This window comes from Drosophila yakuba, chromosome 3R (genome assembly GCF_016746365.2).
Source record: "Drosophila yakuba strain Tai18E2 chromosome 3R, Prin_Dyak_Tai18E2_2.1, whole genome shotgun sequence".
NCBI lineage: Eukaryota > Metazoa > Arthropoda > Insecta > Diptera > Drosophilidae > Drosophila > Drosophila yakuba.
In genome coordinates, this window is record NC_052530.2 from 5,538,503 (window position 1) to 5,566,071 (window position 27,569).

At 42.2% G+C, this 27,569-nt stretch overlaps 4 protein-coding genes and 1 long non-coding RNA gene across 8 annotated transcripts in view; 2 read left to right on the forward strand and 3 right to left on the reverse strand.

The window, feature by feature from the left end:
* Positions 1-14,347, reverse strand: part of LOC6535643 (probable serine/threonine-protein kinase roco5) — a 49,009-nt gene extending 34,662 nt beyond the window's left edge. Inside the window, exons 1-2 of one of the 3 annotated variants that reach the window (XM_015191765.3) lie at positions 13,772-14,346; positions 7,841-8,710 (exon numbers count right to left, since the gene is read on the reverse strand). In XM_015191765.3, coding sequence (XP_015047251.3) covers positions 7,841-8,212 — 372 coding nt within the window. In that variant the 5' untranslated portion in view covers positions 8,213-8,710; positions 13,772-14,346. Of the gene's footprint in view, positions 1-7,840; positions 8,711-13,771 lie in introns of those variants that run through there. The other 2 variants (XM_043207112.1, XM_043207110.1) reach the window with 2 other exon arrangements.
* A 115-nt stretch (positions 14,348-14,462) lies between these two features.
* Positions 14,463-14,884, reverse strand: LOC6535644 (39S ribosomal protein L55, mitochondrial). Its single transcript, XM_002096236.4, has 2 exons — positions 14,708-14,884; positions 14,463-14,650 (listed from the first exon to the last, which is right to left on the reverse strand). The coding sequence occupies exons 1-2, from the start codon at positions 14,882-14,884 to the stop codon at positions 14,504-14,506; spliced, it is 324 nt and encodes a 107-aa protein (XP_002096272.1). The 3' UTR covers positions 14,463-14,503.
* A 65-nt stretch (positions 14,885-14,949) lies between these two features.
* LOC6535645 (ATP synthase subunit d, mitochondrial) lies at positions 14,950-16,124 on the forward strand. Of its 2 annotated transcripts, none has more exons than XM_015191766.2 (2): positions 14,950-15,087; positions 15,469-16,124. In XM_015191766.2, the coding sequence occupies exon 2, from the start codon at positions 15,481-15,483 to the stop codon at positions 16,015-16,017; it is 537 nt and encodes a 178-aa protein (XP_015047252.1). In that variant the 5' UTR covers positions 14,950-15,087; positions 15,469-15,480; the 3' UTR covers positions 16,018-16,124. The 2 variants fall into 2 exon arrangements, with proteins under 2 accessions (XP_015047252.1, XP_002096273.1); XM_002096237.3 differs by lacking the exon at positions 14,950-15,087 and adding an exon at positions 15,090-15,138.
* An 801-nt stretch (positions 16,125-16,925) lies between these two features.
* Positions 16,926-27,569, forward strand: part of LOC6535646 — a 34,905-nt gene continuing 24,261 nt past the window's right edge. Inside the window, exon 1 of the mRNA XM_002096238.3 lies at positions 16,926-17,722. The gene's annotated coding sequence lies outside the window, so the exon portion shown is untranslated. The remainder of the gene's footprint in view (positions 17,723-27,569) is intronic.
* On the reverse strand, positions 19,939-21,292 carry LOC120321757. The gene is made up of 2 exons (XR_005561484.2): positions 20,295-21,292; positions 19,939-20,241 (listed from the first exon to the last, which is right to left on the reverse strand). It is a non-coding gene; the product is annotated as an uncharacterized LOC120321757 (long non-coding RNA).

Genomic DNA, 27,569 nt, shown 5'->3' on the forward strand with positions numbered 1-27,569 from the left:
GGATGATAATATGAACGTGCGATTGCTGGTCAGTATCCAACATAGAACTGAAATAACTACCAAGAAGCCCAATACATTTTCACCACTTTTTGTCGGCAGTTTACATTTTTGCTTTCCGCAGTGTAAGAGCCAGCGATGAACTAAATCATTTGCAGACCTGAGTGAGGGATTCGAATAGGGCACGGCATTCAGCTCGGCTCAGATCGGTTTGGCTCGCTTTGGCCGGGGTTCCTGGTTTAATAGCTTCGCTCTTGGCATTGAAATATTTATCATGTCGTGCTAATATTGCCCAGAACCTCGAGGACTGGACACGCTCGATTGGACACTCGGATAGGGCGCAGCTCTGAAGGAGCTGGCCATAGTATAAGCCAGGTCGGTTGGTTGGATGGTTAGTTGTAGTTGTCTATCTATGTATTCAAGAGGCCCCGAACTCCTCCTTCTTGGCTGCTTCTTGCATTGCCTGTCATCATTGACACGCGAATTGCAAAAGTTAATTTAAGTAGTTTTGGCCAAAAGACGACAACACGGCAAGTCAGCCAAACTGCAGTGCACTCCCAAAGGCCCTGCGCTTCGGCTTTGGCTAGTCATGGGCAGATTTATATGGCCATTTGGCTAATGAATTGCGGCCAGCGGCGCAGGAAGAAATAAGAGCTGATCCATGGGCGCACATAAATCATGAGAACTTAACTTCGTTGCTGCTTTTACAACTTCGATTTCATTCCTGAGAAGCCAGATCATCGATGAGCTCGCCGTTTTTATTTTCTTCAAATGTTTTCGTTGTTATTTTACCAGCCACAAGCGGTTTTGTTTGGGCCCGCATCAGTTGTTGTCTTCGAATGCCATTTGCTTATTTTTGTTGGCCATCTCGTCGCACGCCATGTGAATTATGTGGGAGTTTTTTTGGCCCTGCGCAAACATTTCAATTCGAATCGTTTGTAATTATTGCGCAAATGTGACAAGACAAACAGTTTGCTGAACACATGTTTGTGAGAAAAGCAAAACCCCGAGTAAAACAAAAGAAAAAAGCTAAATGGATGGCAAGGTCACAACAACAGTGAGCTGAAACCCTTTGCAAAGGTTTTCGGGGATTATGCTCGAAACAAAAATGCGGGCCTAAAGGAAATGCCCAGAATATACATGTACTGAGTCATCGCCGTCAAAAGATCTTGCCAAATAGGAAATATGCATTAAGATCACACTGCTAAACAAAGCAAGTCCCCACAAATTAAGGCAACGTCAAGCGGCGTGAAATGAAAAGGCAAAATTCAAAATAAATTCACGAGACGAATCGCCTAACTAAAGTTGAGCAAACGAAACCAGACCACATCTCATAAACAAAACATATTTATATCGAGAATCTTCTCCGAGCATCACATCTGATCCGTCAACCGGGCAAGTAGCACGGGCATTTATTACATTTTTGTCTCACAGAAAAATCAACGTGAAATATTTGGCACACATTCAACCAAGAGAAGAAAAAAAGCTAATGGGGCACGCGACGTTTGGCGGGGGCCTGGCGTCCCGATCAATAAAAATAGCCACTCGCAATCCGCGGCAAGACGTGGGCGAGCATCATCATCATCAAACCCAATCGAAATCATCATTATCGCCGGATGATGGCCCGATGGAATGCCATCTATGCCACAGTTAAGAGGCAAACACAGTGCAAGGACGTCCCAAGGGGCCCGTACCATATCATCTCAATCCCCCCGCGTTTGGCTGGATATAAAAATATCTTCTTCTCGGTATCTTTGCTCTGCTCCAGAGGTGAATGAATCCGAAAATATTTCTGCACGCAAGTTGCGCGCGTAATTGCACGTTGCTGCACCTCGCTCTCGGTTATGGGAGTCACTCAGGCCCCAGACTTGGAGTCTTAGTCGCAGACGGGGAGTAGGAGCCAGATTGGGATCCAGACTCTGTGGGCTTAGCGACGGCATCTTCGGCTTAACCCACATACAGGCAAAGTTCCCTTCGCAACACATTCCTAGCGCTTTTACCTTGACTGCTGATTGGCGGCGGTATCTAACTGGATCTAAATGGAGTTGTGGGCTTCAGTTCTTTGAAACAGCTTTGGACCACCAGGATCCACTTAAATAGGGAATGTGACACGAGACAGCAAAAAACCTCTTTATATGTTTTATTTTCATACTGCACATCCGGAAAGTAACTAACTGTTACTTGCAGGAACAATTATAAAACATATAGCATTCAGTTTGTCAAAAAAAACTATAAACTATTTTGCCTACTATACTGAAATACCCAGTCAGATTTCCTCTTCTCGCACACAAATGTCCCAGTTTATGGGCTCTAATATGAAAGTCATTGACTTTGGCCCGCTCCGCATTTTTCGCCGACTTGGCTCCTCGAAAATCCAGCAGCTCGTTAGACGCATTAGGGCCTGGGACATCACTTCCCTGCGGATGACATATGGCCAAGTGGGGATCTGCTTGCCTCCCAGCTCACATACCTGTGGTGGCGGCGCGTCTTATTAGAATTTATGATCCCCATCTTTTTGCTTTCTTCGGCGCCATCGTTTCGTGGACTTTGGTTGACTTGCTTCGCTTTCTGGCTGGCTCTACCCAGCTGGCATTTACTCTTAGTTTATTATTTATCAGGCACTTTATGGAGCCCCGAGCAGCACACGTATATATTTGCATTTATAATTTCAAATTGTTTACGGCCAAGCGTGAAAATGCCTCACAAGACAACAAGAAAATGGCAAAACTGCAAACTAAAAAAATGTACAGCAACAAATCTTTTCTAATGCATGCGTCATGCACATTACACAAGAAGTGTAATGAAGAAGTGAATATATTCACAACTTGTACGAGAGTCAACTAATTGAATTCGATTATTCAGCAAGCCCTTGGGGTGGAAAAGTCCCGGATTTGCATCAATTTTCCCACCCGCTCAGCAGTTTATGAAGATAAATGCACAACACAGCTGCGGTCAAAATCAAAGCAGCTTTGGGATAAACTGTCGAAAAATGTAAAAAACGGGTATCTGATGTTTGAACAACTAATGAACCTTCAATTGGCTTAATTATGAAAACATTTGGTTAATGCATGAAGATTAATTTATGACAAATTTGGGTGGCCGTATCGCAAATAATGGGACAGCTGATAATAAATTAAATTACCTGTCCCTTAATTTCGCACAATCAACAATCGTGGGCATGTGCAAATAAATACCTAATAGGTTCCGCTTATCAATGGAAATCGTATTTCGCAATACACCACTGCAATGACTAAGAGAATTCTACTTCACATCAATAAATCTGTTATTAATGAATGAAACGCTACGATGGATGCCCACGTAGCCGAAACAAAGCCCAAATATTTGCATATTTCAAAACCATATTTACGAGCTCGACTCCAATCAATTAACGCATTAACATGGTTTTATTATGTATCACATTCAAATTGGGCAAATCGGCGGTAGTCAGTGCGAAACTTGTCCTCGGCGCCATTACCAAAAACAGCGAACTACACACAAATGTTCAACGTGGGCGATCCTAAAGTGAGTGAGCAACGATCGGTATGGTAAGTATTATAACTTAATTAGCTGGCTAACCATTTGCGCGGATGCTTGAATGGAAATCAAATATTTTCGTAGCTTATGGTTAAGTGTTTACGGTAAATATTTAGCTGTATATATTTTTGGGCCATTGCATAACTTGTTTTGTTTGCAATTTCTTTTAAAGAGTGCAAAATTGATTTGGGGTTGTCTTCGGAGAGCTTTTGTTATTGAAATCTTCGCTTTTCGGCTGGGCTGATTAGTGCTTTAAGCACTTTTACTTTTTCCGATCCAAAGACAATGCCTCTTGATATGTAAATGGGGTTTCAATTTCAATCTCAGTGGTGTAGGCCCGAGGGCCTAACTAAGCAAAGTTTATTTTCAACTTTTACACCAAGTGTTTTTATTAATCAAGCGCAAAGGTAAGATGCGTTAACATCCGAGGAAAACTAATTGGGGCGCATCAGGGCTTCTCTATAACGAATAGGGGGTATTTCTGCTGAATATGTTCGGTTTTGTGTAAACATTTGCATGCACATCAAAAGTAACTGTAACCGAATGTTTTCCTGGGCAGCAAAAAGCAACAAACAACCAGCAGACAGGCAACAACAACAGCAACCAAAGATCAAAATCATTTGAAAAATTGTTTGGCGAAATGGTAAGACCAAATCGAAGATGGAAAATGTGCAGCATTGCAGCGGGAAAAAAAGGGGGGGAAAAACGAGTGGCCAGCGGAAGAAACAAACCAACCACTCCCGGACCAATGCAGATACTGCAGTTGCAGTTGCAGCAACTGCTGCTGCTGCTGCTGCGAATGTTGCTGTTGAAGTTTCTAAATGCCGCCGCGCACCAATTCACCGACAGTGAGGCAGGCACGGGCAGCGAGAATGCAAACTTTGCATAATTTATGGCAATCAATTTCGCGTGAACATCAACACGGTTGCAACGCAAGGAGATACAAAGCCGGGCTAAAAGTAAAAAGCAAAGATGGCGAAAAAGAAAAGAAATTGTGGCAACAGCAACGGCAACGGCAACGGCAACTGCAAGCCATCCGTCTATCGAATGCCACTATCAACTTATTTAGTTCTACTTAAATGTTTACTTTCATCAATTCGCAACGAATGCGATTGCCAGCGGTGCAATGTCAATTGGCTGCGGATCGGATTGGATTGTCTGATGTAGCTTTTTGGTCACAAAACTATAGCTGGTCAAGAGCGACTAGACTCTCTAGTCGCCTCAACAGGATGCCCGCCATCGCAGATACAGATACATTCACTTTGCCAAGTCCGCCGCTTAGTGTAACACCTTTCGAAAAAAAAAATCGTGCAAAGGCAGCCGACTCTGGGGAATATGATTTCGCCTGGCCCTAATCTAATTGCCATCGCCTAACCCAATTTCCTAGTTCTCCAATTGCAACTTAGAACTTTCACTTGCAGTCTTGGCTGCCACCCACCGAATCACCAAACTACAATTGTCTTGCACTTTCGAGAGGATGGCTTTGAGGTCTCCTGGCTCAAAATACGTATCATTTTACATAATAAATTTAATGCCGAACAATCCGATCCCCTTTGTCTGCAATTTTGTAGCCTGCCATTTGCTCACATAGAGGTAGTAGAGACAGGTGCCTGCCGCATTGTGTCTACCGTAGTTATCAAATAAATACTAAGCACTTTAGTCAAACTCTACTCTACTTCCATTCTGCTTGAGTGCCGTCTACACTGGCGTTATGCATTCACCGTTGCTTTTGGCCCACTTACTAGCAACACTTACTTACAAAAACTGAAAACTTAAAAAGAAAAACTTGAACGAAAAACCAAGTTTTTCCTGATTTATGTCCGAACAAATTGTGTGTTGGTTTGGCGTTTTCCGTATGCGACATGATTTAAGTAAATCATGTTGTGATTTTGAAATACATTCAGCCGCGGACAAATGAAAACGGTTTCTCTCCGATTAAAATCAGGAATATGCCGGGGTCGTTATTAATTTTCCCACTTATGGACGCTTTCCCGCCTGATTAACCCCATCTATTAGAGGTTAAAATCCGCCAACTTCTATACATCTTGCAGCTGAACCGCGTCATTTACAGTTGGAACCCGTTGCACGCAATCGATGGAAATAGATGGAAAATTGTGAAAAAGTTTTAATCAAAGTGGAAACGCTTGCTTCTCCGTTTGATATCTTTCTCGCGGCTGCCTTGACACGCAATTGAATTGGGCAGCATCAGCAGCTCCGACCCAGGGCCAAAAATAAATCTCGAAGAGATTCTTCATTTCGAAATATCATTGGGGGGGGGGAAATTGGGGCCAAAAGCGTGGCTGGCAGTCGAGATGAAAATCCATGCGTGCACTTGACGCCGCTGAACCCACAAATTGGTCGTGTCATTAGGCAGATATTGATTTGAATTTATTGACAATTCATTTAACTTTAACCGAATGATCGCAGGCTGGCTTTCAATTATTTTCCTTTTTTATCGATAGGGTGAAGTTTTCGCTGCTGCTTCTGCTTCTGCTGCTGCACACATTAATTGTCTGGCAGCTGGCGCATTACAATGCGGAAATGCAGTTGAATCGAATGGATCCGAATGGAATGGAATCGAACGCACTTCACACGCAAATAAACAGGCCGTTGTTGGTTGGTCTGGAAGTTATCTTCGGGATGCACGGCAGCAATTTATTCTTCATCGAGGGGTGAAAAAAGTGAATTGAGAACTGGGCATATTGAATGGGGACCAGCGAACTAGGAATGGCGGGCAGTTATGCAAATCAGCAGGTAGTCTCCCCGGAAAGGTAGAGGAATGGCCCCTTAGGTCGGTCATTTACCGCAAGTTTCGCAAGTATCCATGAGATACGCGCAACTCGCATGCAATTTGCGGCATTAGAATATGCGCACATGAATATATAGAAAGACACAGAAGGATCCTTCCCACTCTTGTGTTGTGTAGCTCCAATGAATGTAAGAGATTTCCATTTAACCGCAGCACTTTGTGCACATTCATTAGACAACTGAAATATAATTGCAAGAAAGGTTGCCTTTGCTGCTGATGGGAAAGCTGGGGAAAATAATGGCAACAAATAACCGAATAACGCCCGTGGAACACAATAAACATTCACGAAAGAAATGTGTAAATATCACTTAAAGACGAAAATGAAAGTGAAACCGTTTTCATTCATCCATTCAAACATATGAATCTGAAAAATATATGAGAAAGTTCAATATAACTCCGGAGAAAGAGTTGTCGTATCATTCAGAAAAGCTTGGTGTCACATTGAATTCAGTTTCCACTACCATTTCCCATCGATTTGTGCACCTATCCATCTAGATAGCCATGTACTTTCAGTACCAATGTCACTGTTGATTGCATAATCACCTGACCGTCACTAATTCCTACGTAATTGGAAAGCCATAATGTCAGAGTCTTTGTCTTGCCGGTCGTTTGGGGTCTCCTCCCATCGCATCATTCATCGCATCATATGCCATGCACCACATCTGGTGCAACTTATTAATTTTTGGGGCCAACAACCGTTCCGAGCTGTAAGCGAAATGCCCAAATAGCACCTCACACAAAGCAGCTTATACTCTTAAGTGTTGGGCCGAGGCTAAAACTAAACGCTATTAATTTTTACACACGGTTTCACTGCAGTTCGGATGCGTTTTTCATGAGCTCTCGGCTCGGAATTTTATAGCTCCCAGCCAGCTAAGCTGCAGTGGCAATGGTTTTGGATTTTTGAGTCAGGTTTGGTCTGGTGTGGTCTGGTCTGGGCCATTGTTTTGCAATTTTGTTTCAATTCAGTTTATAGAGAAGGGGAGATGCGGCAGCATGATGATGATGATAATGAATGATGAGCCGAACAACGACCACAATACTATTGAGTAATTACAAAAAATTTTAAAGTTTAATTAAAATTGTGTAAATAATCGCGTTTGTTTGGCTTTGTTACCGTAGGCGGGTGTTACTGTTGCGAAAATGAAAGTGTCATGAAATTATGATGCTCAATTGTGGGAACAACAGCTGTCTTTTGAAAAGCTCACCGCCTGCCACTCGATAAATTTCAAATGCTTAACATGACGAGGTAATTTATCTGGATGGATCCTATTAGAAATTGCAGGGAGTGAAAACCAGCAAACAGTTTGATCACTTCATTTTCGTTTGTGCCAAAATATTTTTTATCTAAAACATACCGCTATCACAAAGACCCGCCTATGAGCAAGATATTTTTCATTGAACAGTAGGCTAAACAATCAATGATTTAAAAAATGAAACCAAAAATTGTAAAAACTAAAAGAGTGATTCTTATGTTTACCCATGTGCGCAATTGTCGCCTACCTTGTAAACCTCCGAAAAAAATCCCGATCCAATTTTCTCCTTGACGAAGTCATCCACGGAGTATAATGCTGAAACGGCGGTGCGCAGTGCCCGACAAGAGCTGCCGGTGACCAGGCGATCCGATGATATGGTCCGCGTCACGGGCGCCGGCGGAAGACCATTTCCGATCCAACCGCCGTTGTGGAGAGGCTGATGTTTCACTGGGGCTTCTGCGGTGCCGTCCCCATTGGTCGATGCTGTGGTGGTCGTAGCGCACATACCCGCTGTGCTCGGCCAGATGAAGGGGGAGGAGGCCGAAGAGTCCACCTGGTCCACCGATAATCCGCAGATCTCCGACGGCGGGCCGGGTCCACTGTGCTGATTCAGGCTCATGTTTATCAGCTACGACGTATGTTGCTGTCGTATCCGGATGTGTATGTGAAGTTGGTTTTAGATTGTTTTGGCGTTGGACGACCTTGCCTTGCCTGCTTGTTGGGGGTGAGGGATCTCTGGGGATCGAGTTTAAAAATGTGTGGTTTGGCTGATGGCGGGGTTTTGGGCTACACCATGGAGTCGTCCATGATAACACAATAGTTGGAGGATTGACGCGACGGTTAGACGGGCACGAGTTGTTTAACGGATGATATTTTTAGTGTTTGTTTATGGAACGCAGCACGAAACATTTATCGGACTCATAAGTCCCAGTTTGACGACTTTAAAAATTTTGAAACAGAAAAAAAATTGAGAGAACTATCTATCAATCACTGTTTGCTTGCTTGGTAATAGAAACTTGTGTACTTAGTTGGGTATTTGGAATGTATTTGATTGTTCTTCGATTCTTGGCACGTTGCAGTTGTGGAAGCTGCACTGGAAGCGCTCGCAGTTGGAAGTCTGAAAGAAATGCAGGCAGAGTTTAATGTTAATACAATTGAATCGAACTCGTCGCTCTAATGAAATGTAAATAAATACGTCTATACAAAGGTATATATTTGCTCAAAAAACCAGCGAAGCGGGCCGCGTGATCAACATTTTTGTGTTTATTCTTTTTGTAATAGGGTGCAAATTAAAATACTTCAAAGAATTCGCCTTATTTTCTGTTGTCACGCGCCGCTTAAAGTAATATCCCAGTGCTAGCAATAAATTCTAGAAAATAGGAACATGAGATATTAACAAAGTATAAAGGCTCAGAAGTCAAGACAAGGCCATTTATAAAGCCCTTATAAAAGCTAACAGTTTAATATTTTAAATGGTGAATTGATTAAGACCAGATCCTTACTCCGAAAAAAGCTGATAAGTTCTTTCCAAAAACTTAAATCTCTTCATCAGATTAAGGTACTACGAAATTGGTGCTCTATCAAATACTTCAACAGCGGTTTTATTTATTTATCATTCAAGTTTTGGTAGACGTTTTGCATTAGCACATAGCGAAAACACATCGCATGCTAACAAGAATGAAATAATCGACCCCGCTCGAATTTGCTAATAAATATTCAGGGTCAAAGTCGACTACATTGGCAGCGATTTGCTTATCAACGGGCTCTTGCGGTGATAGCCGCTTAATATACATATGTATGTGTAGGTATTTTTTGCCGTTTGATAAGGCAACCTTTTCAGGTGCGATAAAACACACGAACTATTATTTTCACAAAGCCAACCGACTTCATTTTGCATTTGCTTTTTTCGAACTAACAATTTAATTTACCAGCAATTTGGTTATCATTTCGCTTACTTTTGTCGTCGTTTGTCTTCGTGGTCTCGTCGGGAACTTGGGGGGCAAATGAGTTCAGTTCATCAGCAAATAATTGAGATAAACACGATCACTAAAACCTTGGCCTCGAGCTTGAACACTACGTCTGCTTTGAGAGGCCTCAAGGAGTTACATTGGGCAAGGGAAGTCGGTGGAGAGTTCCACAATCGGAAAAACACCACCACCCACCGCGAGGCACTCAGTTTTACTTCTGAGATAAGTTCGGAAATGATATAACCAAATATTTTGCTGCTATTAGACTGGCGAACAACGGCAACAGGTTGGAATTTTTTGATTTGCCATTTCTTATCGCAATAGCCACATATATTTGGCGATAAGATACTGAGAAAAAGCTTATAGGCGACACAAAAATTGAATTTGGCTCGTAAAGGATCATGCGAGTGGCCAAAAGGCGATCATGCCTAGAGATAACAGCACAAAGCCTCAACTCACAATTAAAACTATAACAAAATAATTACACCAAATTTCGACATATTGATAATGATAGAGGCGATCGAACACAGAGCTCTCACTTTTCCGCTACAGGCCAAAGTCAAAATAAAACTCAAATTACCAAGCACATTTTTGCACTCGGCAAATAAACGGGGAAGTTATGCGAATTGGGATTTGCTATTTGCCATTTTCTGTGTGTCTTTCCTTCTCTTGCGAAATGTGTCCAAACAGCCAGTTGAAGTCAAAGCCGGCAGCAGGCCATAATTAGGGTCAATTGCGGCTAACCGCCGCCAATCGACGACAACGAAAGCTTTTGGCCAAATGAAGCGGCCGGGGAAAAAGTGCTACACTTCATTAGGCGCCATGACAAACGAAGAGTTGCAGCGAAAAGTGGGGTTGTGGCTTCGATTTAATAGCAACCTGGCCCACCGATTACCCAAGGATCGTTTTCAGCCACCACGCCCCCAGAATACAGTTGTCCAATTACAGGCAGGTCTTTGTCAAATTATCTTGTTTTGAGATGTGAAATAAAAACGTGCAATCTTCACAGTCAGCTGTGAAAGTTACCATAAAACCTAATGAGTTGCAAAGTACAATTTTTTTTTTTTAAATTGTAAACATTAAAGTCGGATATCATGGAGAAGAGTTAGCTGGGAAGAGAGTGAACTTCATCGATAGGGAGGGAAATCCATTCCGTGGCCCACAAAAATGAGTTTAGCACGCTCCGCGAAACTCAGTCAAGGCCCCAAGCAACGATTTTCGTTACCGATTTGGGTGAGCAAATCTATCAAGATCAGAAAAACACTTAAGCGGTTGCTTTTATTCGACTCTTGCATACATTTTCTCATCACGTTTTAAACTATGTATCTCGTGTGGAAAACCGCAGCAAAGCATCAAAATATTTGTGTTTCAAAAGGAATGGCAGACAAACAAAGGTCAGTCGGCATCCGTGGTTGTTGCCAAACATATGGAAAATAGATGATGGGCCCCACAACGGAATTCTGTAATCTTAAAAGTCAACAGTTCCACGAAGATTTTATGCCCTAAAGGCAGGTAGCAGCTGAATACAATTTGAAAATCTAAAAAAAAGAATAGGGAACACAAGGTGCAATAAATTTTGGCAATTTTAGAAAATACATCTTGTGGTAGCGCAACCCCTCGAAACTACAGAAATCACGTTCAATACAACAGATACGCATTTCTAGATGAACAAGTTGTCTTGGGCATAGAGAGTTTCCATGTCTGAAAGTTGTAGAGCCAAACTGATTTAAGAACAACATTTTTTTCTTCAAATATTAACTCTACTAATCGTCCAAATTGGAGGCTATTTATTAATACATTTGCTAAAATGTTAGCTAGAGAGAAAACAATGAAATTAATTACAGCACACCACTTATCTCCATTCGGTTTCGATGGCGTTTATGGCATTTTCCAAATCGAATGTTAAACCGTTAACCGCCACAAGGTTCGAGTCAATAAACCGCTGCCGACTGCGGTGACTTTGTTGCCGTGCTGTGAGATCAAGTTGCATTTTAATGGGGCCAAGGGTCGTCGTGGCCACCACCGTCATCATCAGCAACTCATAAGCCACATCGTCGTATCTTCGCCTACGTAGACGCGTGCCTGGAGAATTGTGTGTAATACACACTCCGTCGTTACAGCTGAGCCATTAAAGAGGCATAAATCTTGGTTATGAAATTGGAAATGATTTTCTGTGCAGACACTTTCAAGTAGGGAGCATACCGCTCTGAGAACTGATTCGTTCAGGAAGTGTCTTGCGCTTAGAACCCGAAAAAAGCGTTAATGAAAAGGAAAGTTGGTCAGCGGCAGAAAAAATGCCACTTCATGCCCACCACCACCGCCGAGAAGAAAGAAAAGCAAAGACAAGGAGAAGGCGAAAAGAAGTCAAGGCAGCTCTAGAAGAAGAAATTTCTATAAACAAAGAGATGAGACGCCGAGACAGAGCAAAATTATCAAAAAACAACAAAAACCGAAAAACAAAAAAAAAAGAAGTGGAAAATGGGACATGGCACACTCTTGGGCCCACAGAAACAACAAAGACTGAATGAAATTCATGTCGTTGTCGCGCTCATAAATTCTTCTACGCCTATATATCGCTGGCTATCTGAGAGATACAGATACACCCACACTCGAAAAAACTACCAACTCATTCAGCCGGGGAGGTGCTGGCTGCATCCGCTATATACCTTTGTATATGCCTACTTATAAAAAAGAATCTATGTAAATTTTGTGTATTTTGAATAAATTCCAAGCCCATCGAAGGTGTGAGGCCAGATATCGTACAGTTTTGTATTCTCAATAGTATAGGGTCTAGAGTCTAGACTCTACAACAAGTGATTCACGCAACGAAATGGAAAGCGAGGAGAAATGAGTATACAAATCTCCCAAATAAATTCAAAGGCCTTGGAATGTTCGACTGAGAGCATAAGATAAGCTTAATTAGCCGGGCAACCAAAATTTCACTTTCCTTCGGTACAGAACCGTCGATTTCTAAACTATGTATTTCTGAATGTCTAACGATTACTGCGCCATTTAGGCATTTCGACTAATTGGCAGCCATTTGGCTTTCGGGGGGAGGGCACTCACGTGCCGACCATCGATCTGCAGCAAACTATACGCCTTAAAAATAAAATCCACTGCCTGGCGCAAATGAACTTTAGGATCGAACAAATCCAACTAGATCGTTAACAAAGAAACCAAATGGGTTTATTTTCAGCGTCAAGTGCAAGTCCTATAAGAAGATCGAACAAAACAAAACACTTTATGAATGCAGCTGAAGGAGGTGCAAAAATCGAGCAACAACAACTAGAAAAAGAAGGGCGCGGAGAGTGACACCAATCGTTTCTTTTATTTTATTTATTTTTCCCCTCTATGCGGGCACACACAAATGAAAACAAATTAGCTAAGGCAGCATTAACGGCCGGCTGCCAAGGGCGGAAGTATGGGGGAGTTTACTGTTAATTGTATAAACACCACGAAGACCACAACGAAAAAAAGCACCACAAAAATGCAGCAGTAGCAACAGCCAACAAACAACCACCAAACCGGCAAAATCCCAATAGGGCAGCTGCATTTCGGCAGCAAACCCAAGTGGAATGTGCATTCGAATTGGGAGCTATAGCTTCTCGATCCCTGATAATGAGCCGTGAACATCTGTCGCAGTTTTACGTGGAAAACTGTCTTTCCGCTGAATCGGAAAAAGGGAGAAACTGAAACTGGAGAGAGCGAGTGCTGGGAAAACCAGCACCAACATCGGAAGCATCTTCATCATAACTTGCAAATGTGTTTGTGTTATTTTTACATTTCCGCTGCTTACGAAAATATTTACGCTCCCCTTCGCACCAGACCTTCCCCATTTCGAATTTTAAATTTAAAATTCCAGACGCTCGCATACACGCACGTGTTAGAGATGAGCCAGATTTCCGAGTGCATCGCATGGTGACAACAGGTTCGATTCAAATAAATATGTAGATGATACAAAAAAAGTGCCAAAATTATTTTTGTCTTTTAATCTCGAGAAAACCTTGACAACCACGTTGTGGCAAGATGCAGGGAAAGCAGCGGGTGGCAACTTTTGGCAGGCAGTGTGCGAATCCTAAGGTCAGGCCCATCTCTAGGTTGCTTCCGCACACAGACACGCACGCACACCGCGATGGGACATGCCAACAATAGCAGAGCTAATCCATTTAATTCTGGCTTTTAACCGATTCCTACTAATACTATTTATTTACCCGTTCGGTTTTGGCGACTGCTTTCTATCCCGCTTGCACTCTCTCCGTTCTTATTGCCGTGTGGCCATAATCCAATTATGCATGTGTGTATGTGTCTGCTCTCTATTGCAATTGCAGTTATTCGCATCCGCCGTGGTATGCAACCCACACACTCGCACTCACGCACTCACACGCACCCGCAGACATCCCAAATGCAAGGACCGAAAATCCTGAGCGTCAACAAAATAAATATAGCTCTTGTGTTTTAAAATAGGTTTTCACTCGATTCTGCATTTGCTGTCTCGTCTTGTTTATGTGCATTCGTTGTTTGTGTGTACTTGTTTTTTTGTTAGACGCGATTGTCCATTCAACATTTTCACTCCGCCGACGCAGAGCAAAATTATAATTGTTAACCGATGCACTAGCACTGCTTGAATGGGTTACTCCCGATGATCCCGTCTGTAATGGAGCTAAAGATATGTTGGCTTCATTTATGTCTGCACTCGCGAAAAAGCGTCCACAAATTAACAGTATTTCGGAAGAGACGCGCAGCTTAACATCCGACTTTGTTTTCAGACTCGATTAGAGTGACCATTATGGGATGGTGCAAAAATGGAAAGGCCACTGCAGAGACCATTTAAAAATACCAGATGTGCGATAATTACTATCGATAACAAGCACAATTTCTTAATTATAATTTAAACTAATTATATAACGGGTTTCCGTGTTTTATTTAACAATTATAAAATGCGACTACTTCTTCTTGATGTACTTCATGTACTTCTTGGCGTTGAAGTTGTCCTCCACTTCCTCCATGATCTTGACCTTCTTGCGCGGCTTGCGGGCCTCCAATCTAGATCTGCGCTCCGCATCGGATAAAGTGCTAAGGTCCAGCGGAAGCTTATGGATGGAATTTGTTAATTATGGTTCACGTAAACTTTTAGCTGCTATAATTACCTTGATAATCTTCCTAGGCTGGTGATAGCGGATGTTTATCGTGGATCCATCGGGCTGAACCACTACAGTGGGATATAGCCGGCAATAAACCGAGCGATGCAGCCTGGTTACCGCCGTCGTGGCCGATGAGATGCAGCGTATTTGCTGAACGGCCTGGGCCAACTGTTTCAGCAACATTTTAATTGATAATCACAATATTTACACGAATTTAGCTTAATAAGAGCTGCACTAAAACTGTGTTTTTTTCAGGCAGCTGATAGTGTGACTGAAAGGGGGTTAGAATTAAATATTCCTTAATAAGTTATCGAAAGTTTTGCAGCCCTGGTTCTTTTTCAACATTACGAGGTATCTCCAGCTGTGGTCACACTCGAACCCAAAGTGTAAGTGTTGGTGCTGAGGCAGAAATTCTTAATTTCTCCTTTAAAATATAAGTACGCTAGGTTAAAACCTTGAAAAAAATAATAAATCAAGGCTCACAGTTGGGCCAAAACAGCGATTTATGTGCAAGCCTTGATGAAAGGGCTGCAAACGCGCTTTTAGTTTGAAGGAACATCCAGGCACCATTGAGGATAGAAAAAATTACATAATATTTGCGAGCATAACTCGCCGTGCGTTATGCCAATTGTCTATTATTAAAGAACCAGAGATTACATTTCAACTAACGAGAAAATCGAGGCACAGCTGCAGAACACCTAAAAGCCCCGTACCACCTTTATAAGCCCAATAACCTAACCTCATCCGCTTTTGTTGTTGTCTTGCAGTATCTGTGCAGAATGGCCGCCCGCCGCATCGCCCAATCCTCGATCAACTGGTCCGCTCTCGCCGAGCGTGTGCCCGCTAACCAGAAGAGCAGCTTCGGCGCCTTCAAGACCAAGTCGGACATCTATGTGCGCGCCGTGCTCGCCAACCCCGAGTGCCCACCCCAGATCGATTGGGCCAACTACAAGAAGCTGGTGCCCGTGGCCGGACTCGTCGACAGCTTCCAGAAGCAGTACGAGGCCCTGAAGGTGCCCTATCCACAGGACAAGGTGTCCTCCCAGGTGGATGCCGAGATCAAGTCCTCGCAGAGCGAAATCGATGCCTACAAGAAGGCCTCCGAGCAGCGTATCCAGAACTACCAGAAGGAGATTGCCCATCTCAAGTCGCTGCTCCCCTACGACCAGATGACCATGGAGGACTACCGCGACGCATTCCCCGAGAGCGCACTCGATCCCCTCAACAAGCCCACCTTCTGGCCCCACACCCCCGAGGAGCAGGTTGGCTACAAGTCCAAGGAGCAGCTGGAGGCTGAGGCCCAGGGACACCACTAAACCGGAGAGCAAGAGGAGGACTCTGACTCTTCGTTGGTCGTCTGTTCGATTCGAAATGTAATCCACGTTGAAGTAAATTACCCAAATTAAATTCATTTCAAATGAGAGTTACGTTGTCTGATATTCTGGATATTGGAAAGAACGTGTGCCCCAAAATAAATATAAAATGGAGTTCACGTTTTGTTTTAAGATAGATATACCTAAGGATATGGTGTTTATAATTCAATTTAAGGAAAAAGTTTAAAGGAAATTAAGAAAATTGAAGGCGAGTCGAGTGACTACTCCTCAATTTTGCCACAGCCCAATGCACTTGCGCTTTATAAGTCTAAGTTTTAAGGAATTGCACAAGTTACTGCCACCAAACTAATTGTTTTACTTTAAAATTTAAACTTAAACTTTGCGAAGTCAGAAAATTCAAATTACGAAGCGGCGATTTGTGGTCGACTCGGCTAAGCGCGGAATGTGTACCGGCTAAAAAAAACGGGTGCTAACTAAAGCTCCATCTTGTGGGCGGTGGCATCATAATTTCCAAGGATGTAGGGCGCTGCCATCCTGATGTCTAATGCCTACAAGATATAAATCGATAGCCATGTGTAGAAAATGGAATGACAACTCCCGACATGTGTAGAATGACACTTATAAATACCCCAAAATATTTTATTTTCAAATTGCGTGTAGGCCCGAGGTATATATATTTTTATTTATAAGAATTCTTATATATAACACCCGCTCAATATTGCCACTCCGTTGGACAAGAATATAATTTAAATTCTACCTTGGTTTGTGTCCGCACTACAAGCAGTATATTTTGGATTTTTCCGATCGCCCTGATCGCTTCAGTATATTTTTTGAATGCCAGCTGGTGTATTTCGAAAGTTGGCAAGCTGCCACTCGTCCGCCTTCTTCCGAGAGAATTCAAGCAGTGCACTCTCCTGGCTCACGAAAATCCGTTAGAAGCTCCAGTCGTCGCTCAAATCTCGTTTCTCTCCCCATCTCTGTCCATCCCGCTCCCCTGAGCGCATCTTTCGCGAGGAAAAAGCCGCAGCAGCGCGTCTTAACTTGTCCGCGAAGTGCACCTTCGTGATCGCGGCCGCAAATGCCGCGCAGCACGACGCGATCGATTCAGTCGCGAGCGAATCGAGTTGGAGTGCAAACGTCTCAAGCGGAATCTCAAGTTGTAGCGCCAAACGCAGCGGTCCGATCGGAGTGTACATGCCTGTAAATCGCTAAGATACAAAGTTGAACCAAGTTGGAATTTGCCACCAGTCGAAACCAATCTCGAATCGAATTAATATACGCGCCATTTGCATAAGGCGCAACTAAAGACGCGCTTCTTTCAGTAACGTTAACCCACTTTCTAAACGACCAAATGAAACCAAACAAAAAAAAAGAAGAATAATACTGCGACCGATATTCAGCAACAACGAAACCAATTAACAGGCAAATAATGCCGAGCAAATAACACCGAAAAACGTGCAAGTGATTCATGGTTTTTTTTCTTCCAAGTGAAGTGCTTCGGTAAAAATCGAAACACACATACTGCATAGCTTAAAAAGCGAAGCTGGCTGGAAAACGCACTGGAAGCGATAACGATACCTGGAACGCCCCCATCCAACGACTGCCAGTCAGTTGAAACCGCAACTGCAGCAGCATCATCTACTCGGCCAGAAACAACAGCAAAAAGTACGGATTGCAAACAGCCCGGGTAAGTTACACCATCGTACAAAAACATCAAAATCTACCATAATGGGGGTTCATACACACACACACAGCTCGCAGGGAGCCTTTGCATTCCCTTTCCTCAACGACTGCAAACGGCTTAACAAGATGTGGCTAATACACCGATCAATAGGCCTGCAAAAGTACAACACAGCCGACGCGAGTTAGAATGCATTTCATGAGGTATTCGACTAAGCAATACCCTATATGTATATGTACATATAAGTATGTTTTTCTTTTCGTGAAACGTACGTTAAGCAATTTCCCGTCATAAATCATGAATCGATCAATAATATATTAACGAAAAAGCATCTTGACTCAATAATAATTTCCTATTACAAAAATAGGATTTCCTGGGATAAGACTTTATGCTCAATTGAGTTAAATTTAAGATTTTAAACGAATAATCCCGAAACCAGTTTCGGAGTGTTGGAGTACATACTGGATTTAGGAACTCGAAGTCAATATCTGACTGAAACAATACGTTAATCCGATTAAAAAAGTGTGATCAATGCCCAATCAGTTTAATTTCTGTTGACTCCCCAAAAGGAATTTATCAAGAGCGAAAATCATAATCCAAATGGACTTATAACTGCCAAATCGGAGGGCCTCCCCAACATGTCCCAAATAAGGAATGCCATTGAAATGCGCGTCTCTTTGGGGACCTTATGTTATGGGGCATGCATTCCATATTTCATAATCCGCTTTCTGGCAGCATAACTTTTAGCACCTTCGAGCTCCTTTGCAGTTTCGCAGTTTCGCATTTCACCGATGCAAAGACACACACACACTCACACTTTACACCAGAGGGGGCTATAATTTCTTTGGATAATTATTACTCGTCTGGCATATTTTTTTGCTGGCATTTTAAAACTGTTTTGACCGGCGCTGACTCTGGGAAATTTCTTGCGTTAAAGCCACAATTTCGGTTTTTGTTGCTTTTTGTGCGCTCTTTGGCATAAACACCTCAACGGATATGTATTTTTCTTAATTTAAATAACTCAGTTTAGAAATTTCTCCTTTAGCAGCGCTAAGTAAAAAGTGCAACGGATGTGTGAGCAAAAAAAAATTTAATGCTTATATGTATGTATATTGATGTCATTTGATCTGCCCTTTACTCGATTTTCGACAATATCTGCTGCAAACGGGTTTGGTTTCAGTTATAAAACAAATACGAGTTGCCTGGGAAGTCTTAGGAATGCAAATAGGGAATTCGAGATGCTCTTGGTAACGAAAGCGTTGACCGATCTGGAAAGTGACAAAGCCACTGGTTTAGATGACTCAAGTCCGCCAATGGTCGCGTAATAGAATTTACACATGACTCAATGTGCTGGCAAGAGTGGAAGCATTTGGATATTTTATTTTTTGGGTTTCCGTTCATTATTGTTTTGAGAGGACGAGAATTTAAAGAATTCTTTTTCTCGTTTGATGCCAAATGAGGTCTTAACTCTACGACTATTGTGTATTACTTAATTCCAAGTTTTCAGTTCTTTGTATTATTTTGTATGCTTTTTACACTAACTAACACTAATCCCGTTTAAGGGGCTAGTTTTCAGAATAACGAGAGTTACGAAAGAAATTCATCAATCCATAACCAAACAAAAAACGCTTTGTTTCAATAGGATTTTATTCAACTTGGCAGTTCTGCCGAAGTTGTTTTTTCAATGGCCGGCACATGGGACCGTCCTTTTCTCCCCTTTTCCACTTCTTATGGATGTTGTTTGCCAACTGAATTCGAGACGTAACTCATAGCCAATTGCCATGAATGAAATTCGCATTTCATTACACCGATGGCCGGTTGGCTGCTGCTTGTGTGGTTTTCCACAATCCACGACAATAGCTACGCACGTTCGCGAAAACTACAAAGAAAATGTCAATAAAGTGCGAAAGGAGACGGCTGGGGCTCGCCAAAAGATACAAAAAATGCGAAAAAGAAACAGAAATTGCCACAGAGAAACGTGTTGCACCGCCACGGGCTTGGTGGCCCATCCCCATACCATACCACACCATACCATACCATACCATACCATACCATACCATACCATACCATCCCATATCATACCATACCATTCCATCCCAGTTCGAATTGAGTGCAATCGTGATACAAAGTGGATGGTGCGGCCAGAGGTGCCCGTAAATTCGAATTAACTATCAGCTAGATACCCGTACTTTCACAAAACTCGTTCGGACAAATGGCACAAATATGAGCATTTTATTTGCTGCACTTTATTTTCTTCGTTTTATGCAATCTATCGAGATTTTTCATTTGTTTGTTAGTGCGGCGCATAGTTGCTTTATTAGCAACGTGCCAAACGCAAGCAAGCAGAAGGCAAATCAACTGAACAAACAAGAAGTTTGTAAAGGGAAAACTGCATTTTGGCACGAATTTTTCAGGGGAAGCGTTACGCAGTACATTTAACGAGAAATAAGCCCCGCAATAATTATGCATCCGAAGCCAACTTTCCACTTTTCCTTCAAACTACTCAGCATTTCCAAGGCACGCACCTGCTTTTGTTTTATTTCTATTATTTTATATTATATGTATTAAGTATACATACATATATCACTGTGTGCGTCGCTCATTGTTTATCAAATGTGTGTCTTAAATTGTTTGCTTTCATTGCCGTTTGCATAATAATTGAAACGATGCAGATTAAACGTCTGTGGTCATGGACTTCAGTGCCCTTTGTTCGCCATATTTTGCCATCAGCAGCCCCAACTCATCTCCGCTTTTTCTCATGCTGAGTGGGCGATAAGCGAAACGTGATTGATTGAATACAACGAGCTGGGAGAAAAGCGATATGACAGGTCGGGGACTTCGAATGGGTCTCGCTCTGTCTGAGTGTCTGCGTCTTATGGGGGTGGCCCCCATCCTTATCAGTTGCCTCCGTTGCGGGTGATTTATCACAGGTTTTGGGTCTCTTTCGATCAGCAACAGCTGCAGATACTGCTGGCTGATAATTGCAAACTTGAACTTTGCGAATTCGTGTTTTCTAATCTGGGTTAAAAAAGATTTGACGTGATGTTTACAAGTCAGGTGTTTGTTTTTGAATTTTGCTTGTGAATTGTCATTAATTTGTTTATAACATAACATTTTCTGTTTATTTGGGCTGTTAAAATAATTACTAAACAACACGTGCTTGACTCAATTCTTACTTTTCTTTAAGACGCTTTTATCATCCATAATAGTAATTATTATTGATCTAAACAAAATGCCTCGCGGGTAAAGATGGTTACTACAATAAAAGCAATTACTTGCCACCAATTCTTTCTCTACGATGACAATTGTTTCCTATTTATGGCTGCTTCCGAGAGTTAAAAGTTCAATTTCCTCTGACACCCTTCTTTTTTAGCCGCAAAATAAATAAATAACTCAAGGCAATGATAATTTTTTCCTTATTCGTCAGTAAATCATCGGCTTGTAGTAAATTTTTCGCTTCTCTCTCTGTCTGCATCTGTTGGCCGTCTCTTTTTCGCCTATCTTCTTATTTTGTGGTGCGTCAAGCTGGCACGACAGGCGGCGGGAGAAAGTTTTTCTTTTTCTTTGCCAAACTGGAGAAATAAAACCAAAAAATTAACGCCAAAATAAAAAACACAAACAAAGGTGAAAAAACGCAACAAATCTGTTGAGTGTGCAATGCACACATGTGATTATATATCCATACTTATATAAGCTATACAAGACATTGTCTGGGGCATTAAAAACGCATAACAATTAATTGTTGAAAAAACAATCAGCGACAGCAAATGAATCAAAAGTAGATGACACTCTTTGATATTTGCGATAAAACCACAAAACAACACCCCACATGCTAAATTTGAATGGGGCTAAAATGATGTTTTGGCCACCAGCTTGTTATTTTTCAACAAGCATTCCACGCATGACCATCAAAGTAAATTACTTAATTTATGCCTCAAAATGTGTCGTCGAGCGGGCGGCACTTTCTACCACCCAACCAAAAATACAAAGCGGTTCTTGCGTAAGCGACTTTAAACGCATGCAAAACGCGTGCAGCGAAAGCAGGGCAAACTTTTGTGTACTTATATGGTTACATCAGATTCCCAGTGACACGGGGTCACTGGAAATTAACTGATAAAAGCTGGGCGAGTAGCTCAATTCTTGGACTTTGCTCCCCGGCAAATCAATACCAACTACCACATCGTAAATAATTGAGACCGCCCAAGCCAAGGTCTGACCCTCATTATGGCCTTATCAACTGGGGGAGCTGCACTTTTCCGGCAGCCCCTGCAATTTATGCCCCCGAAAATGGGAAAAAGTTCTCAAGTACCAGATGATCCCCTGAAAAACGGGCATAAAAACAAATTTAAAGATTCCAAATTTCCCATTTCTATTTTTAAAAGTCCAGGGGAGCGGAGCGACGTTGCCTGGTTTTTCAAATTTATCTCCGTCCAAGAAAGGCAGAAAGGGATTTCAATTAAGCGAGATATTCAAGTAGCTAATAAAGAAATGTGTTTGCTATCTCATGGATATTGATCAACAAGAGAATTCCATTAACCATTTAAGCTGGATGGAACTTTTCACAGATTGCTCAGGGCTGACTGTTAATGTTAATTCAATTATATTCAGTAAAAGTAATTTATTTTTTCGACTCGGAAAAGGCGGAGAAAGAAGGAAGGCTGAAAATGAAAAATGAAAGCGTTCTTAATTGCAAGCGACGACACGTCAGTAGTTTTTCTATTTTTGTACCTATGTACATAGTTGGTTTCTCCTACGCTTACAATATTTATGGGCATGAAATGGAAATATCTTGCCAGGATCCTCGCCATCAACCTTAAAAATTTATTTGCGCATGCGCAGCGTCTGGCACGCCATTCAAAGTTGTATCTCATGCGCATGAACAATATACGTAAATGTATCTCTATCTGTATCTGCGACTACGATCGCTCTCTTCTTTCACTCCAGACATTTTCTAATAATTGAAAAGCAAAGTGTGGCCACGGCAGCAAATTGAATTATAATTTCAATTATGAACCGTTGAAAGCGGAAGAAAAGCGAGCAACAAAAGCGCCTATTGAGTATAGCCGAGTGCGCTGTAAACTGTAAATGAGGTTGCTGGGGCCACAGATTGTTGGATGCCAGATACAGATAGCGCCCATATACAGTGCTAAGCATGTCAATCAAGAAGAACAGTAAGTCGCTGCTAGCCCTAACGATCAGCAGCTCTGCCCCTTGGGGTCCAGCACGATCTCAATCTGAATGCCAATCTTGGCCAGCATTAATTGCCACCTAATGGCCGAAAAGTATACGCCATGTGGGTCAGGTCACCAGTCAACGAGCGGTGATTGTCACAAATAAATATAAAAAATGAGCTGTCAATGCCTGGGCTCCGGCTACAGGTCGTAAATCTAATAATGCCATATGAATGCATCTTTGTGCGAGGCAGACTTGCATAATGTTTCTCTGGCCGACTTAAGAAATGTTTTCCGGCTGCATTGGTAACCCCGGGCGGATGAGCAATCCATCAGAAATCACTTTCAATTGAGGCAGGTTGGCAAATCGCATTCGGTCTGGTATTTATGGCCTTGAATTGTGGTCAAGTCGGGTCGAGGTCTGAGTGATTTCATCGCACTGCCGAAGAAAAAGGTAACAAAAACGAAACGCCAAGTTGTCAACAGCTTTTGCGGCTCATTATAATTTTCGCTACAAAGCCCGATGACTAAACGCAATCAGGTTTTGTATGCTGGCGTAGTTGTCAGTTGGTTTTCGTAAGAATTTCCGATCTGCGATTGTCGTTTGCCGTTTGCCATTTGCTTCTTGTCTGCTAATTGACCAAAAACAGCTGCCTGGGCGATATCAGTTCGCTTAGATTGGCTAACCATTAAGATTCTTGCTTCATCGCCCCACCTGGCGGCGCCACTCGGTACTAATCGAATTATTAAGTGTTGCACTTGCTACCAACCGACACAATGCAATGAATAATCGCATAATTATCTGCCTCCGATTACGAACTCATTGAGCCGTGGTCCCCCAACACAAACAGAGGCGTTCAAGGTGTACAATATATAGCTGGCAAGATTTCCTTGTTTACAGCCAACCGATCGAAGTTGAATTCGAAGTCGGACCAGTTCCGGCTCCACAAATCAGTTAGCCTGACTATTTATCTGGTGGACTGTACTGCTTGGTAATGGCTAATAATTGCAGGCCACGATTTCGCAAAATACAAAAAGAAAGAGAGCCGACCGAGGAGAGAGTGATGCACTGGACATCGATGGCAAACGCCAATAAAAGCACGCTTAATCAATTCGAAAAACAGCTTCGATTGGCAACAATTGTAGCCGCTCCAGATCGCAGATCGACGATTTATGGTGCATGGTAGTTGGGGATTTGTATCCTCCAAAGTCACGTCCAGGAGGCCTAAGTTATATTGATGGCTATTCCCAAATCGCTCCAAATCGAACTCAAATCCGTGATTTAGTGAATGCCTTTTAAGTCCCTCGACAGCACGTGCATCATTGGGGCATGAATTGCCAGGCGTGCGGTGAATTTCCCTGGCATAATTCCTCAACTGAACGTTGGTAGTTGCACTCGGCTTTTTTGAGCCAAAGCCGCTGCAGTTGGTGCTGCATTTGTGTGGGCTGTTCTTGGCCTGGAATTCGGACTTTGGACGGGCAAACTTTTTGGCTTTGTGGCCGCCACAAGCTCGTCGTAACTGTGGCTGCACGGAGAAAAAGAACGTGTTTTCTGCAGTCTTAAATACCTATACAACTAACACCACATCTCTTTGAATTAATATTACAACTTGTTTACGGTCTCACGTTAAGTTACTTAAACTTCACTATCAGATTTCTATTATTCAATTGTCTTTAACTATAGAAGCATTTATAGGATTTGTAATCTATTGAATTGCCAGTTTCTCGCCGTGTATGTGGGTGGGCGCTTATTGTGGCAAGTGAAAACATTTTGAAAGTCGTTTTAAGTGGCACATGGAAATGTTTTCCATGTTCTCGCTGCAATCATCTGCATGATTGTGTGAGTGAGCTTGTATGCCTGGTAACATGGAGTAATTTTCCATTTCTAAAATGTGCAAAATGCGTTGACTTATGGCAGCCCAAAATGGTGTAAATAATTACCACTTCGAGTTGGGGTCAGGGTCGTAGCCTTTTGATTACAATTTAAGCTTGTTCAAATATGTATGCTTAGGCATTAGCCCAAATCAAAAACCCTACTCTTAAACTCCCTATATTATTAAGTCCATTATCCAATTTTCAGTTCGCACTCCGCCAAACGCTATGAAACATTGCCAAATGCAACGCCCAAGCATATTGAGTCAGCCTGTTGCTCACTTTTGTTTACCCAACAATTAGGCACAATTACAGAGTTGTGCAATTAAATATTGAAAACTTGTTTATTTGCTCAGGCTTCGGCTTGTAGGAAAGAAAAACTTTGCCAGCTCCACAGAGACTTCCTTAATTCCCCGGCAAGCATGGAAATATTTCGAGCAATCTTTGATGAAAAACAGTCAACTTTTGCTTCCGTTTCGGTTATGACAGCCAAGCGAATAAGGAGGAAACTTTAAGACAAATATTTTGTAATTAATTAATCAAATTAAACGTAAACGTATTTTATAACAACTCAAATATTTTCGGTGTGACCAATTTGCAGCATTTAAGCAATCAAATTCGATTTGTTGCAATTAGTGGGGCTTGGTAATTGAGAGCGACAACTGGAAATTATGCAATTGATATATGGGAGAAAAAACGCTCAGCTTCAGTTTTAATTAACGCACCAAAAGTATCTCTAAGATACTTACTGCATTCATGAATCTCGATTTGGGCTTAGTGTGTGAGCAGCTCTTTCTGAGTTTTTTTACTTCAGTGCTCACATAACAACGACATAAGCCGATTTGGGTGTTTTTCTTCGAACTTCCTGCTCATTATTATGACAACATCCATCCATTAGACCCATAGATCCACATTACTGGCAGTCCGACGCAAAACTGTGCCCACGAATGAGTGACTGACTGAGTGAGTGACAGTTTTGCAGCTGTAAGCGCCAGATTGCATCGAGGTTCTCCCCCAGTTTCTTCTCCGGATGAACGACCTCGATGACGACGGCTTCTGGATTGAGTTGCACTGGAAGCTAAGATGGGAATGAAAATAGAAATGGGAATGGGGATCATCCAGGGAGTCGGCGGCATTTGAGTGTTTTCAATTGCTACTGCGGGGAATGCGACCCAGGCTCGCCATTAGCATCATCATCCTCTTCAGTTTTTGCCCTGCCTCGTTTACCGCACTTAATGCATTTGGCCCTTCGGTGGAGCTGAAGTCCAGGGCAACGACTGCAATTATGCACTTGGATACTCCCTTACTCACCAGTATTACACAGAAAAAACAGAGGTGTAACGCTAAATATTATATCAGTTTATTAGCACCATCTTCCTGGGAATGAACTCCCAAAGCTTTTGTAAATTACTTTAAAAAGTTTACAATTTCAGGATTTGAACATTGAAAACAGTGAAATCAGTGAATAATGAGGTACCTATACTATCAAAAAAACACTATCATTTCATTGGGAATGAAAATGAAATTACCTATATATTATGTGTACATGTGTAAAGTCGACCAAATAGAAGTCAACTATGTTTTGGAAGAACTTTGTTAATATTTTGAAATACTTGGTATCTTCTTTCTCTATATATACATCAGGTATTCCGATAGAGGATCATCACTTTCCTAAGATTTTCTCAGTGCATGGTGGCTCTCGATTGATTGGGCTGACATGCATGCGTGCAGATCGAGGCGTTTGTTTTCCACATGCAAAAGGCCGCACAATCAAAATATTTTCCCATTTTCAAGCCCAAGGTAGCACACATACATTGCGAGTAGGAAACTTAGCAACTGAATAAAAATATAAACAATGGTTGGCATTATCAAGGGGAAGGCTTTTGGCAGTCATCTAGAGGTCATTCTTGTGGAATTTCACAATATCTCCAACCCCCCTCATGAATATGCATATGTTCATCGGATCTGTGCTGAAGATTGTAATCATTACGATGATCAGCCAATGACCGAACACACTAAGAGTTCAGGCCAAGCGATTTTGTATCTCTCTTTTTTTTTTTTTGCATTTGACTTCATGGCATGGGACTTCATTATCGCCGCTTTGAACAACGGATTTTGTGTGCCTTTTTTATGCTCTCCGCCAAAGCGAAGCGTTTTATGCTCCGGCTCTTGACCGGTTTGTACAGCTATCGAACAGCAGCAAAAAACAAGGCTGAGAGCAACAAGTTGCCGGCTAGCCAGGGGGCCGAGAAAAGCCGAGAAAAAGAGCTCTGAAATTAAAAGAAACGGAGTATTTCGCAATGCGACGAGGTCGAGAAGGTGCCCCCAGATAAAGGTGCAATCAAATGTGTGCTACCAACTACTACTGAATGCTGGCTACTGGAAAACCTATACCAAAACGAGAAAAACACGACACAGATATTTGAGAGCTATCATGCCAGAGGCCCATTAACCTTAGTAGCCGGCAAAAAAAATGGTCAATGCTTCATGTTGCCGTTGGCCAACATTTAAAATTCAAAATTTGTGGCTTGTGGTTTGTGGCTTTGTTTGTTGGCTTATTTACTTTGGACAATTACAACGAAGGCTAAGGCCATCCGCGGAGAAAGAGACGGCGTGCGTGGGCGCTGTTAAGTCAATGTTAAAAGCGCAGGCTGGCCAATACTTAGTGCTAATAAGTAAACACTCCAAAAAAAAAGAAAACATTAAAATGAAATGAACTCTTATGTCATAGACCAAAATAGCCAATCGAAGTGGGTAGAGAAACTGAAGATATAACAATAATATTATAACTTCCGAATAAGTAAGTGTCA